The sequence below is a fragment of the Protopterus annectens genome, chromosome 14.part0 (assembly GCF_019279795.1).
Source record: "Protopterus annectens isolate FY-2018-M chromosome 14.part0, PAN1.0, whole genome shotgun sequence".
In the NCBI taxonomy this organism is placed as follows: Eukaryota; Metazoa; Chordata; order Ceratodontiformes; family Protopteridae; genus Protopterus; species Protopterus annectens.
The window spans coordinates 903,747,233-903,762,946 of NC_056748.1; the positions used below are offsets into that span (position 1 = coordinate 903,747,233).

At 43.4% G+C, this 15,714-nt stretch overlaps 1 protein-coding gene across 6 annotated transcripts in view; it reads left to right on the forward strand.

Annotated features, from left to right (window-relative positions):
• IDE (insulin degrading enzyme) overlaps nt 1–15,714 on the forward strand; it is a 3,524,264-nt gene that overhangs the window by 202,327 nt on the left and 3,306,223 nt on the right. For all 6 annotated transcript variants that reach the window (XM_044056694.1, XM_044056696.1, XM_044056693.1 and 3 more), the window contains one exon: nt 9,043–9,227. In XM_044056694.1, the coding sequence (XP_043912629.1) occupies nt 9,043–9,227 (185 nt within the window). The remainder of the gene's footprint in view (nt 1–9,042; nt 9,228–15,714) is intronic.

Below are 15,714 nucleotides of genomic sequence, written 5' to 3' on the forward strand. Positions count from 1 at the left end.
GCCAGTGGGATGGACTATTGTTCTCTCAAAAACTTCACCTCTTGTGAGAAAACCTGAACCTTTTCACTGTTAACTTTGAATCCTGCATCCTGTAGAGTAATTTTCATACTGTTATACCATTTCTGATTGAGTAAGGATGTCATCAGTGTAATGATTGTGACACTGTCATCTGTATCTAAGGATTTTAAAATTTCCCCCACAACTTGGTGAAAAGTCACAGGACTATTTTGAAATCCCTGTTGCAAGCGCATCATTACGTACTGTTGATTGTCAAAGGTAAAAGCAAACAGTTGCCAATTTTTCTTTTGTAAAGGGACTGCAAAAAATCCATTAGCTAAATCGGTGACTGTGAACCACTTACTTTGAGGTTTTATTCTCGCTGGCAATTCCGGCACTCCTGGAACTAAATGTGCACGAGGGGTGGTAAATTGATTAACTTGACATAAATCAATAACTAATCTGTAACTATCATCCTTCTTTTTCACTGGCCAGATTGGTGAATTTGTGGGAGTATAACCTTTTTGAATTATGCCTGCCCGTTCCCATTCTTCTACACCTCTTCATATCCTCTTACCTCTTTGGGAATTGGATATTGCTTCTGAAATGGAGGAATGTTATCACTAGGACTACCTACACTAACTGGCACTTCTAAATTGCTGTTTAATTTGTTCCCATTTGTCATGCATTTCTGAGTGTCTTTTGTCAGTCTTTTTTGTACTTATCTGCATTTATCACAAAACAGGAAAACTGTTTGACAGTATTAGGTCTGTCATCTGCACTGGCGGACCACAAAACCCTGTTAGTAAAGTCAATTACTATTCCCAGTTTACCCAAGATATCTACACCGAGAATTGTTATCCCACAGCTGGGATTCATAAGAAATGTGGTCTCCACTGGAATTCAATTTTCTGTGAAACATTTAACTGGTTTGTTACCTACAGGCATGCAAGTACTGCCATCAAACCCTTGAATATAGGATTGCTTTAATGGATTAACAGGTAAGTGTTTGTTAGTGACTGAGACTGCCGCCTTGGTATTAAGTAAAACATCCTTCCATAATGTTCCCTCCACCCATACGTCCGCTAATGGATGTCCATCCTCTCCGCATTTGAAAGCAGTCAGAAAAGTTACTTGGGGGGGGGGGGGCACTCCTAATTGGAATCAAATTTGTTTTGAACCGTTGTCCTGGGTACGTCTGTAACTACACAGACAACATGTTTTGTTCTTCGCTTGACTATTCCTGTCATCACTGTCTAAAGAGTACTTTGCACTTTCTATCTCACATTTTATTTCCTGACCAGTGCCATATGAGGGATTATAGGTTCATAGGTAGGTACTAGGCTGTTGGCCCTAGGGCCTGTATAAGCCTAGTCAGATGGTACACTAGCTTTTGCCACCCAAGAAAATTATTTTCTTGTGCCCCTGTCAAGCAGAGCCACAGAAGTGATCCCCGGGGTGAATTTCCTATCTTCCATCCAGTCATCAAGATTTTTCTTGGAGTGCTAATGAGCTTTGTTTGATATAGATAGGTAGTTTGTTATAGAGTATAGGAAGTCACTGGGACAGGAATCTATCCCTCCAGCATGTTCTGTTTATTGTGGTGACAAGGTTTAGGTCCCTAGAGTGTGTAGCTCGGAGGGATTGGGATTTCTTTAAGTGGAGCGTGTCCAACAGCTCTGGGTTTGACATAGCTTTGTATATTAGGCAGAAATTGCCTTTGAGTAGGTGATGTGACAGTGTAAAGCTGGAGTTTTTTGAGACTGTCTGCGTAGGGCGTCTGTTTGAGGCCGGTAATTCTCTTTGTGAGGTATTTCTGTGGCCTTTCCAGTTGTTGTAGATGTCTTGTGAGGTACATACCAAAAGGGGCGTTGTACTCTATAATGGGTCTACTGAGTGATTAGTAGAGGGGAACAATGACCTCTTTTTTTTTCCTGGATGAGAAACCTTTTGTGATGTGTGCCATGTAGAAGGATTTCCTGACTACTGTGACGATGTGATTATCAAAGGAGAGACTATTGTCCACCTGTGTCCCAAGATCTCTTATCACACTTTTGGTGTTAAGTAGATCAGCGCATATGTGGTAGTTCATAGGTTCAGAGTTTTTACCAGAAGGGATGACGATGCACTTTTGGCATTGAGCTTGAAGCCATGGCTTTGACACCAGGCATCTGTCCCAGTGAAGCCCTTTTGTAGGATGTCCACATTGTTAGGAGTTTTGATTATGGCTCCTAGTTTGCAGTCATCTGCGAACTTTGTTAGCCAAAGACCTTCTGTGTTAGCCTGTACTTCAGAGAAGTAGATACCAAACAGGAGAGGACCTAGGATTGAACCCTGTGGTTCTACACTTGTCACTGGTCTGAAGTTGGATTTAGAGTCTGGTCTGAAGTTGGATTTAGAGTCTGCTCCTTTCACAATGTGGGTTCTGTCAGTGAGCCAGTTGACAACCCATCTTGTGACATAGGGATTTATACCTAGTTTAGTGAGTTTATCTAGAATTCCAGAGTTGGGGGATGGTGTTGAAAGCCTTGGCGAGATCTAGATAGGCTGTATGAACCACCTTACCCTCCTCTACGACTTTGGTGACCGCTTCAAAGAAGTCTGTCAGGTTTAGGAGACATGATCTGCCTTTTACAAACCCAAACTGGGTAGGGTCTAGAGTTTGGAGATTACCAGTGTTATTGCTTATAAGTTCCATGATGATACGTTCCATAGCCTTGCAGACCAGGCTCATCAGGCTAATGGGGCAGTAGTTCCCAGGGTCCGTGGTGGCTCCCCCTTTGTGGAGTGGGATAACTGTTGCTATGCACCATTTAGTGGATTTTCTGTGTATTCTACAGAGTATAACTTATTTTCCCCTGAATCCTTTTGACTTTGATCCTGTGATCATTTGTCATCGTGTGCCTCTTTTTGTGACTTTGTTCCCTAGATTTAGGTTTAGAGGAATTAGCATTTTATGTATATATACCCTTTTGTATTTGGATTTCTTTCCATCGTTTATAATATGGACAATCTTGTTTAATATGGCCTATTTTCTTGCAAGTAAAACATACTACTTGATGTTCATCGTGCATACAGCTGCAGTCATAACAGATGGGTTCTCCTGCCGTCAGGCGGGTCCTCGGTCGGCCGAATTCCAAAGTCTAGGTCCGGCGTCGGTTGTCGTCGCTTCTTCCCTGACGTCAGTGCGACAGGGGTATAAAAGAACCAGCCGACGCCATTTCTTCAGTCTTTCTTGCCGCGCGGTGCCCGAAGCAGAAGCAGTTCGCAAGTGCCGGTCGGCCAGCTCCTGAAATTACGAAAATTTTGCAACCGAAGTCTTCTTGAAAGCTAAGTACCCCGTTGGGGAAACTTTTCTTGCCTCAGACCGATGTCAGACAAAGTTAATAATTGTATTTCATGTGGGAAGCAAATACCGCATAAGGACTTTCATTCCTTCTGCATTCCTTGCTTAGGCCCAGACCACGACGTCTTGGTCTGTCGTTTTTTTTGCTACATTCAACAAACGCACCATTAAGCATCGGGCGGAGTTTGCCCAGCACTATTTTGGCAAAAAATTTAACTATATTATGTCGTCGGATACTCAGACTCCAGTTTTGTCTAAAAAACGCAAAGATAAAGACAGACTCACGAGGTCCGCGGCCTCTACCGACACCACGCCAAAGCCGACTACAGGTGGTCTGGTTCTCAGCGAGGCGGCTACGCAGCCCCTGCCTACTGATGACACTTCATTGGCAGTGTCTTCTGTGCCCGAGGTCACAGGCTCCTCGGCCCACACCCCGACTACAGATACCGAAGCCACTTTTGGTGGTGAATCTCAAAATGTAGACAGGTCTGCCTCCTCTCAAGGTGTCTTCAGACCTTCCTCTTCTTTTTCCATCAAGGCTTTCACTAAGTCTAAAGCAGCCATGCATTCTAAGAGACAAGCTACACAGGGCCCTTCTCCAGGCCCCATACCTAAAAAACAGATACTTAAAATGGCTGAGGATTTAATTACTTTTATCAGGGGTTCTCAACCCCCTCCCCCGGACAAAAGGCCCAGAGTGGAGGAAGAATCCCCCTCCTCTGACCAGGCCTCCATTATTTCAGAGCACTCTTATGAATAGGATCATTCTTACTCCCCTTTTGAAGATTCTGATGCAGAGGAGTCCATTCCCTCTGTCTCCCCCCCAGAGGATTACTCATTTGGGGAAACCTTGCATACCTTAAGGGAACACTTCCACTGGGAAGGCCAAGAGTACTCAGATTCCAAGAAAAGGCTTAGGGATTTTCTCTTGCTACCTCAGCACAGTCCTCTGGCTATACCTCCTGTCTTAGACATACTAGATGATGTGTACTCGGAGGCCTGCCTTAACCCGGATTCTTTACCTCCAGCCCCAGTCAAGCCTGACTGGTACTACCGGGTTCCTGACTCGCACCAATTTTTATGCAAAAGCCATGCGGCTGACTCAGAAACTGTCTCACAGGGCCCCAAGGGAATTAAGGCCTCCACTGCTAAAAATCCATTACCTTCCGAAAGAGATTCCAGATCCTTAGAAAGTTGGGGAAAAAAGGTATACACCTTGGCCACCTTAACCATGAGGGCATTAAACTGCCAGTTCCATATGCTAAAGTACCAACAGTTTCTGTTATCACAGTTGAGAAGTAAAATGTCACAACCTGAACAACCAGACTTGAAGGAGTTGCAGGATTTGATGCATAGTGCAGAACAAGTGGGTAAACATACCTTGCAATGTGGTTTTGATGCTCTAGAGGCCTCATGTAGAGCTGCTGTTACAGGATCAGTCATACGTAGACATGCCTGGCTCAAGGAGCAAACCTTGCCAGATCATGTCAAAGCTAAATTACTAGATGCCCCTCTACAAAAGGATTTATTATTTGGTGTTAAAGCTGAGGAGGTATTAAAGAAAATGGAGGAAAAGGCTAAATCAATGCAAACAGTGAAAGATTTTCTACAGGTACAACCTCAACGTTTCAGTAGAAATTGGCCTTCCAAAAATTGGTCCTTTCCAGCCATGGACAGACCCCAAAGAGATAGATACAGGCGCCCGAGGGGCAGAGGGTAATCTCAAGGATCATTTAGAGGCAGACAATGGCAAAGTCCTACACAAAGAGGTGGTGAGGATAGTTCGCAGCCATTCAGAAAGCAAGTCCAATGACTTCCCCTTTGCATGCCAAGCAAGGCTCAAATGGCAGCACCCTTAGGCGGAAAACTGACATTATTTTCAAAAAATTGGCATATTGTCACAAAAGACAAATGGATCCTGGACATTATAAACAGAGGCTACAGTTTCCATTTTCACACCCTTCCAAAAATGAGAGGCATGCCAAACCTGCCACACAATCAAAGGGCAGAGGCACAAAGACAAATTTCAGATCTCATGGACATGAAAGCTATTCAAGAGGTACCTACTCACAAACAAGGTCAAGGTTTTTATTCCAGACTATTTCTGGTACCAAGGAAGGGAAAAGATTGGAGACCTATTTTGGACCTATCCATCCTAAACACATTTTTACTCGTACCAAAATTCAAGATGCTCACATTACAGCTGCTTCTTCCCTTGCTGGGCAAGGAGTCTTGACTGGTAACATTGGACCTCAAGGAGGCATACCTGCATGTCCCAATCAGACGAAATTGCAGAAGATACCTCCGATTTCTTGCAGGTTCAACTCATTATCAATTCTCTGCATTGCCCTTTGTCTTATCTACTGCGCCCAGAGTATTCACGAAATGCCTGGCATCAGTAATTGCCTACTGCAGACTTCAAGGGATACAAATATAGCCATATTTGGACGACTGCCTGATCCAAGCGGACAGCAAGCACATACTTCTGAAACATCTGGCTTTTGTAATAATGTTGTTGAATTTTCTGGGATACACAGTCGACAAAAAGAAATCAAGGCTAATACCCTCTCAGAATATAATTTTCCTGGGTGCCAACTTGGACACAAACACCCAGATGGCCTACCTCACGCCGGAGAAGCAGGGGCAACTCAATACCTCAGAACACTAGCAAATTTCACCAGGCTGCCTGCAAGGAAAATCCTGCAGGCTCTGGGATTCATGGCATCTTGCATCCTGCTAATCCTATGTGCAAAGCTGCATATGAGGAAACTTCAGTGGTACCTGAAAAACCTATGGTCTCAACACAGCCGCAGTTTGGAAACAATAATACCACTAATTCCATGTCTTCAAAAGGAATTTCTGTGGTGGGCTCAAGCATGCCAAACAAACACAGGTCTCCCATTCTGCAAGCCTCATGCAAATCAAGTCATCACAACAGACGCCTCTGACTACGCCTGAGGGGGGCGCACATGACAGATCGATGCATTCAGGGCAAATGGTCCCAAAAAGAAAAGCACCTTCACATCAATCAAAAGGAAATGCTAGCAGTAATAAATGCTATTATAGCTTTCAAAGACCTTCTGCATCCAGGTCAACTATTGATAAGGACAGACAACACCACAGTAATATGGTACATAAACAAACCGGGAGGAACCCATTCATACCCCCTATGCAGGCTGGCCATGTCACTTTGGAACATGGCTCTGGAATTACAAATGGAACTTCAAGCGCAGTACTTGCCAGGTAAGGAAAACACGCTGGCAGACAACCTAAGCAGAAACATGACAGATCCACACGAATGGAAGTTGCATCCTCAAGTTTTTACAGAGATAATTCAAGCATGGGGAAGGCCAGATATAGATCTCTTTGCCTCCCACAAAAATCACCAATTGACAAAATTCTGCTCAAGGACTTTTCATCCAAAGGCCTGGAGAGTGGACACTCTCTCTTTCAGTTGGACAACAATGACAGTTTATGCCTTTCCACCTCTTCCTCTGCTGCCCAAAGTTCTATTAAAAACCAGAGCAGACAGACCAAAGATGATTCTCATTGCTCCAGACTGGCCAAGACAGCACTGGTAACCACTCCTGAGGAGTCTGACGCATTCCCCTCCATGGACCCTGCCTCTAATGCCTCTTCTTCTGACTCAGCACAGCTTCAAAACTCTTCACAGTCAGCTGAAAACACTTAATCTGGCCGCATGGAAGATTCCTTAACATCACAACAGACCCTACTCTCCAAGGAGGTGCAGGATGTCATTTTGGAGGCCAGAAGGCCGTCTACTAGAAAAGCTTACTCCGCAAAATGGAAACGGTTTTGTGCCTGGAATGAGAAAAAGGGCCAGAATCCTGGAAAACTGAATTTACCTCAAATATTACAGTATCCAGCTGAGCTGCTAAGCAGTGGATTTTCATTCTCCTCCCTCAAAATCCATGCCTCAGCCATTTCTGCAGAATACAACAATGATCCACCTTTATTCTCTCACCCCCTCTTAAGACAGTTCCTCAGAGGGGCTAAGAATATAAAACCCCCAAGGAAACAACCAATACCTGCTTGGGACCTCAATTTCATTCTAGAAAAGCTGACCTTGCCTCCTTTTGAGCCAGCTGCCTCAACAGATTTGCAATATTTGTCCTGGAAAACAGCTTTCCTTCTGGCTATTACCTCAGCTCGTAGGGTATCGGAACTACAAGCCCTCATGGCTGTGCAGCCTTTTATCTTCCATCAGGACAGAGTTTCCTTATGAACCAACCCGTCCTTTATGCCAAAGGTGGTATCCAGGGTAGCTTTGAATCAGGCTATACACTTGCCTACCTTTTACCCTAATCCTCAAAACAAAGGGGAGAGACTACTGCATTTATTGGACATCCACAGAGAGCTGCGTTATTATTTGGACAGAACAAAGCCTTTCAGAAAATCAGAACAGCTCTTTGTGTCCTATGCTATAGGAGCTCAAGGGAAGCCAATTTCCAAACAGACAATCTCAAAATGGATAGCTCACTGCATACGCTTTTGTTACTCTTTTCATGGTAAAACTGTACCTGCAGGCATCAGATCTCACTCTACAAGGGCTACAGCTACCTCTGCAGCTTTCTTCAGAGGAGTTCCTACCAAATATATTTTGGAAGCAGCCACTTGGAGTTCTGTGCATACCTTCTTCAAGCACTGCCACCTGCCATTGTACTCCAAAACTATCGCAGGCTTTGCCACTGCAGTCTTGCAGGGCATCCTGGCTCCTTCTAGTTCCACCTAGTGCCTACCACCCCTTTCCTTAGCTTTGGGATTCTACCCATCTGTTATGACTGCAGCTGTATGCACAATGAACGTAGTACAGTTTTGTACCTACCATAAATGTAGATGTTCGAGTGCTAATACAGCTGTAGTCCAGGTTTCCCTCCCTCCTTCCCCTCTTGGGACAGGCCTGTTGGCTAACACCTCCTCATACAACCTGATTGGGGTATTCATGTATGGTGTATTTGCCTGCAACTACTGTATTTTGATTATATGGCATTGCTTTATTACACAAATTTATGTATTGCCTTCCTTCTGGGGGCACCGGACATCTGGGGCAAGAAAAACTGAAGAAAATGGCATCGGCTGGTTCTTTTATACCCCTGTCGCACTGACATCAGGGAAGAAGCGACGACAACCGACGCCAGACCTAGACTTTGGAATTCGGCCGACCGAAGACCCGCCTGACGGCAGGAGAACCCATCTGTTATGACTGCATCTGTATTAGCACTCAAACATCTACATTTATGGTAGGTACAAAACTGTACTTTTTCCTGAACTACGCTTTGTGTCTGCCCTTGGCATTGCTGGAGCAGTAGCCCCTCGTGGTTCTCCTGTCCTTTCATCAGACCATCTACTGCAGCCCCTTCCTTTTCCACTGAAATCAACACTTTGTTCCCCCTCTACCGAAAAGGTATGTGTATGTAAAGGGGAGAGTTTAAGATAGCCTGGGAAAGTTTTAGGCTGCAGGCTAACTCCTGCTAATCTTAGCTGTGATGGTGAGGGAGTTGAAACTGGCAATAGAAATACATTAAGTATTCAGCTTTCGTTGCTAGAATATGTTGATTTGTAAAAAAAAATAACTTAAAGATGCTGTTAACTATTTTCATGTGTAAACTTTATCTTAGTGTGTTTTTTTTTAAAGTCTTGCAGCATATGTGACACACTCTTGTATTTTTTTTTTTTAGCATTAAAAAATTACCGTACAGCAGAATGAGTAGTCCAATCATGAAGAGAGTAGTAAATGAAATAGTTAAATCTCCTGAGGATAAGAGGGAATATCGTGGATTAGCGTTTACTAATGGCATCAAAGCATTACTTATCAGTGATCCTACGACTGACAAGTCATCAGCAGCATTGGATGTTCACATAGGTATTGTGTGTTTGCATTGTTATAACTGATAGCTGTAGTTAAGAATATTTATTGTATTTCAGGACTCATGTTGTGTAAAGAAAATTCAGTTACTTGCAGGTTTTTAAGAATTACAATTGTCAGTATATTTCATGGTGAACTATTCCTTCTAGCAGTGTCTGAGATGAACTTGATGAAGTTTTTATTGACTTTACTGCACCTGTTTTACCAAGACACTCCCAAGTCAGAGTACATCCTTGCTGACACCTTCTGGTCTCTCAGGTCATCTTCTTGGATGGCTTCCCAAGCTGTTGACTTGGTAAGGTTGATGCCAGAAAATGTACGGAAGAACCCATATTGGGCATCTAGATTGAAATAACCCAACAAGAACTTTCAGCCACCCAGAGACTGCCTGAACTGGTTTCTGAACCTAGGGGTGGGGACTCGCATTGCTTTGACGACACTTAAGAAAGCACATTTTCTGCAGTACAAGGCTCGCATGCTGTGCATAAAACAGGATTTTTTTCTGCCTTCTCTGTGAGGATGCCATACTAGATACATTTGTTACAGTTCCAGAGGGTGCTAAGAATGACTCCATCCATCTTCTGGAGTAGTTGCCAGACTAGCTGTGTAGTTGATCAAACGATTTATATGACAAGTGCAGCTGATGGTTCTACCAGGGTGACAGGCAAGGGGCCTCACTGTTTGATATCATGGTTAATTGCCATCCGTAGCCCTAATAGAATTTGCCAGCAGCTGTAAGACTGAGTTTCTGAACTCCTTATTTGTCAGAACCTTTCTAAGTCCTGTGCAAAAGTTAAGTTTGTAAAACAGGAGAGTGAGCACAGTGCTATTAAGGTTAATGTGAAGTTTCAGCCTTCAGAATTATCATTTTCTAGTGTAGTGTGTTACTCGTGCCATTTATAGTGTCTCTCTCCTAACAACACAATTTCAGAGGTTCTAGAAAGATTGCAAGGAATGAAGAGGATGAAGTAATTTTGAGAGGGGCTGCATTCCCATGGGGGATGGGTTCCAGGGGAACACCCACAAATCCTCTGGGCCTTTTTGTGGGCAGCTGTCAGTCCCCAAGACTTTGCTCATCTGCTGTCCCCTGGAGGCTACCTGTCAGCACTTGGTGCTGTTACACATGGTAGGCGAGTTAGGGACAGTGTATACAGAGGCTGTTCTATTCCCTTCCTGTCCACTTTGAATCTATGGTCTTTTTTATTTATTAGCTTCCCACCCCAGCAAAGAGCTGCAGCAAAGGCAACATAGAAGAGAGCCATTGAAGGGTACCCTCCAGACTAGAAATATAATACTAAAAAAAGGAAAAGGACCTCAGCCCCATCCTTGGCTTTAATAACTTAAAACAAGATGTGATAAATTAGCCCTTTTGGATGTTGACATGCAGCCCATCCTTCCCTGTCTATCCCATGGAAGTTTACTGTGCCATGGAAGTTTACTGTGATGTTCACAGTGCCTACCTGCAGATTGTCAAGGAGTTCAGGAGGTTCCTTGCTTTCAGAAAAGGGGACAGTCATTTCCAGTTCAGGGCACTGCCAGCTGTTTGTCAAATCCCCTCCCTGTGTGTTCACTTAAGTGCATGTCCCCTGTCATTGCCTCTCTAACACACCAAGCTTGCAGCCCTAGCAGTGGACAGTGTTGATTGCGGACTTCTCTGCTCAAGGTTTTCCAGTGTGTAGGAATAACACTTAATTTCGTCAAGTGTAAATTGGCGTCCACTTTGATATTCTTCAGAGGATGCACTCTGAACATGCTGGACTGACAAGCTTACCTCCCGATGGACAAGTTTCAGTTAATCAAAGCTCCATTCGTACTAATAATACACTATGGTTTATGCATTTCTCTGCCTTTAAAAGCCAGGACTTGTAGCATCTAGAACCTTCATGCTGTTCCACATCTGATATTTAGTCTCCAATCAGGATATCCTAGAAATGCGTGGATCATCTCCTTTGGTGGATTGTTGAGTCAGACTTGTCTGTGAGCATACCCATTCAAACCCCCAAATCGGTGATCCCAGACGCCACTACCCTTGAGTTGGAAAGGCATTATTTGTAGTGGACAGGTCCACGACACATGGCCAGCCCAAGATGCCAGTCCGCACGTTAACTTTCTGCAAATGAAGGAGGTCTCTCTTATATTGTAGGTGTTCAGGGCATCATTCCTGTCACTGTGGTTGACATCGACTCTGACATCATGGCAGTGGTTTGGTATATAAAAAAGGAAGAAATCACTCCTGCCCCTCTTGTCTGGAAGCAGTGCGTTTTGAAATGGGTTTGTGTTCTTTATTAGATCACTGTTGTATTTTTAACATCTGTGACTTTCCCCAGAAATGTACCATGTATCTGGCCAGTCTGATATTCTGGCTCTTTCTCCCATGAGGTGTAGATCCACCCTAGGCATGCAGCAACATCCTGGTACAAGAGATACATACATCTGCATCATTTTCAGAGCATTTCTGCCACATTTGTCTTTGCAGATATCCATCAGTATTAAGAACAGTTTCGTCTTTGCATTAGTTGAAATCACAGAAGCTCAGATAGATAAGGACCTTCTTGGGGATTTTTTCCTTCCTATAAATTACAGTTTGTAATTCTTGTATGTATTTATTGGCCCAACAAAGGGAAGTGTGACTCTGGTAGGTAAATAACGTATCAAGATCACAGTTTTTTTTTTTTTGTCTTTGGCAGAACACAGCATCATGCCAGGTTTGTCCAGATTTTGCACCAAAAACTCTGAGAGGTCACTTTGGGTCCTTTGGCTTGTATCTGGAAAACAAAAGGGTTATCATTGCTGCCACATACAAATCTGTCATTGACCCACCAGTAATAAAGAAGCCATATAATGAACCACTAAAAGAAGCAGATGACTGTGAAATGACTTTTACTTCCTCTTCTTGGTCTGGAATGGAGAAACATGGTGAGGTGCTTTTGCAGCCCCCAGACCATCCGTTTGGCATCTTCTCTCTTGCCTTGCCCCAGTGGAAGCTGTTATGACTGGGGATAAAGGCAAATCTGTTTTTACAGACTGTCCTTCTGATTGTTTTCTCGTCGACCATCTGAAGATGAGTTCCCTCGAACCTAGAGTTATAATAACAGAAGGTGAGGGGTGTGTTAACAAGTTCTTATTGGAGAAGAGATTGAAGTTTTGGAGTAAAAGTCTGTCTTTCAATACCTAAACCTCAGGTGGACAACCCAAGTAAAAGCCAGCAGAAAACAACCCATTTTCCTCTTCCTTCTCCTGTGCTTATTTCTGCTGAGAAATCTGTTTCTTAGACCACTCAGGTTGACTGGTTTGCTGTAGCTCAAGGGCAAGCTATTAGAACTTTACAGCCATGGCAAACTATTTCTCCTGTTCCTACTAAAAGAAGAAGGGGTTCTTCTGCATATGAAAAGGGATCATTGATTAAGTGGACAACCTTTCCTGTGACACTCTTAATGAGGGCATTACTTTTGGTGACGCTGTATCTAAAATGAATGATGCTTCTCTCTCTTTCCCTTAATTCTGACATTCTAGATATTTTGATCTTATGCATATGGATCATGATCTTCATGTTTCACTGTTGCACTCCTGACTTGTGAGATTTCTCACCATGAAAACCTCCTGGTCAGAATCCTCATCTGACTTAAAGGGGTCAGAAAGGAACTCTGGAAGGGGAGCCCTTTTTCTTTTTCCTGGTGAGGATTCAGTTGGGGGTTGCCTGGATCTGACTAAGGAAATAAGGTCTTCAGCTAATCTAACAAGGTCCTGCTGATGAGCTTGTTAATGGGCGCTAGTAGGCCTTGGCTGGGGTTGAGAGGAAGCCACTTAGGATTAGCTCTCTGTTTAGGCTATTCATTCTCTGACTTCCCTGTACCACTAAAGAAAAAACTCAAGAAGCTTCAAATGGATCTGCATTCCAATGTTTCTGACTCTTGACATACCCATTGAGTTTACAGAACCCCTGCAGTATGTCAGCATGCTTCTCAATTGCCCTCTGGCACGGTCCTGTCAGATGTTGGTATGGCTTCTGAGGCTTTGCAGACTGCTATGTCCAAGGAACCTCGTATCGTCATTTCAGAAAGACCACACTCCGTCCTACAAATTTTAATTCCGGAGGATACCCTAAGCTGTCTAATAGAGGTCAGACATGGCTCTCAACCTCCAAATCTCATCCAGACATACTTTATGCCTAAAAAGAAAAAACAGAGGGCTAAGCATGTGACCTTCTTTCTCAGTAGCTGGAGAGGAGGAGTGGATGGATTTCTCACAAAGCTTATTCAAAGCTATTATGTCTTTGAAACCTCCCTCCTTTGGGTCTCCGCAACCACAGGTTATCCTTTAAAACCTTCCTTCTTCTTTCTCTGATGAGGAGCTGGATTATGACTGACCATTCTTTGGACTATTCATTCCTCTCAGCTGCATTCTCTAGGGAAAATCTCTTTTGACAAAAATAACTCCCACTTACCTGAATCTTCTATTGATGAAGCATCTTTTTGGGGAAACTGTACAGCACATGATGAAACACTTAAATTGGGAATCCATACAGATCTCTTAATATTCAGAGGAGGTATTATACCCTCTTGGAGATGGATACCTCTGCCCTGGTTTTATGTTGGATGATCGAACATTTAAAAGTTAGTGTGTCATGATCAACACAATATGATCGAACTTTTAAAAGTTCGAACATCCAAAGAAATAAATAAAATAAACAATACAAATAACCTACCTGAACATTTTAACCAGGAGAGCAAGCCACCATGCACCCCCCCGCTCTTTAAATATACCAACTCTGAGATCGCACTACAGTGCAGGAAAGGGAAATCTTCCCATTCCGCGCTGTACAGAGATCTCTGTTAAAACATTCAAACTTTAAAAAGTTCGATCATATGGTGTCGACCATATGACACTCGAACTTTTGAAGGTTTGAGCATCTACTATAGACCCCCCTGCCCCTTCCCTAGTCCCAGCTGTCTTTGAGGCTTTAAAAGACACACTTCAATCCACCTCTTCTGCACCAGATTCTCAACCACCAGCTCCTAAGAGACTAGACAGGTTCTACAATGTCCCTGATGACCTTAAATATCTGTGTAAGAACCCAGTGGCAGACCCTTCTGAGATATCTCATAAGAAAGCCCTCTAAGCTCCTGCCCAGTGCTAATGCCCTACTTACTGACAAAGATAGTAGTTAAGTTTACACATCTGCTACTCTTGCCTTTAGGGCTATTAATTACCAGACTCAGATAACCAAGTATTTGATCTCTCTTCTTAACTCCTTAAAGTTATCTTGGAACCTCCTACAGCAGATTCTAAACATCAAATGCAGAGCTTAACTTTTTAGGCCACTCAGATCGCCAGAAAAAGCATTAAGTGCAGGTGTGATGCTGTAGATTCTTTTTCTAGGGCAGCTGCCTTTGGATCTGTTATTCACAAATAGGCTTGGCTTCGCAGTTAGCCTATACCTGAATATTACAAATCAAAAATTCTACGTTTCGCCTTTTGACAAAGATTTGCTGTTTGGCCTTAAGGAGGCCAGTCTATTCAAAACTCCAAGATCAAGGTTAAGACCATGAAAGACTGCAGACAGATCCTACTCTCCTCAATTCCTAGATACCTCTGGCTAAAACTACTTTTCATTAGAATGGATATTATGATAGTTCAAAAACTAGGGAAAATCTACAGGGAAATATTAGTCTGGAAAAAAAAGAACCACAGCTGGGAGGCCAGCCTTTTGGAGGCAGAAACCTTTGACTACACCAGCAGCATCCCTTTCCGTATCCTCCGCCCCATTACCCCTCTTTTTCAAAAAACTGTTGCTCTTCCTCATCAGGTGGAAGCTGTTGCTACAGACAAAGTGGGTCCTCTCCATAATCAGGGGTGGCTGTGCCATGTCATGGGAAAACATTTAACCTCTGAGAGGCATGCCACTGTCTCCTCAAAAACAAGTATTCCTTCTGTCTCCTGTTATTCAAGACCTCTTGAATCAGGGTACCATCAAGAAAATCCCAAAAGAATTTATGGGAAAAGGGTTTTATTTCAGGATTCTTCTAGTTCCAAGAAAAGAAGGGCAGTGAAATCCCATTCTAGACCTGCGTATCCTGAACACTTGCATGAAGGTACCGTTTTTCAAAATGCACTTTCTTCAGACTCTTCAGCCTTTCATCGTCCCACAGACTTTCTTAGTGTCATTAGATCTGAAGGACGCCTACTTACACATTCCCATTTGTCCCTCTCGCAGAGGCTCCTTGGGTTTTTTTCTGGCTCCTCACATTTTCAGTTTACAGCACTGGCTTTTGGTATTTCAGCAGCTCCAAGACTGTTCACAAAGTGCCTGGCTCCTGCAGTAGCTTTCTGCTGTACTCGAAGAATTCAGATTTGTACCTGGATGACCTTCTGATCTAGGCTCTCTCTCCAAAAGTAGTTCTTCAGCATTTTCGATTCAGCCTTCATCTTCTGACAGGTCTGGGCTTTAACCAACAAAAAAATATGCACAGTTCCTACTCAGGAC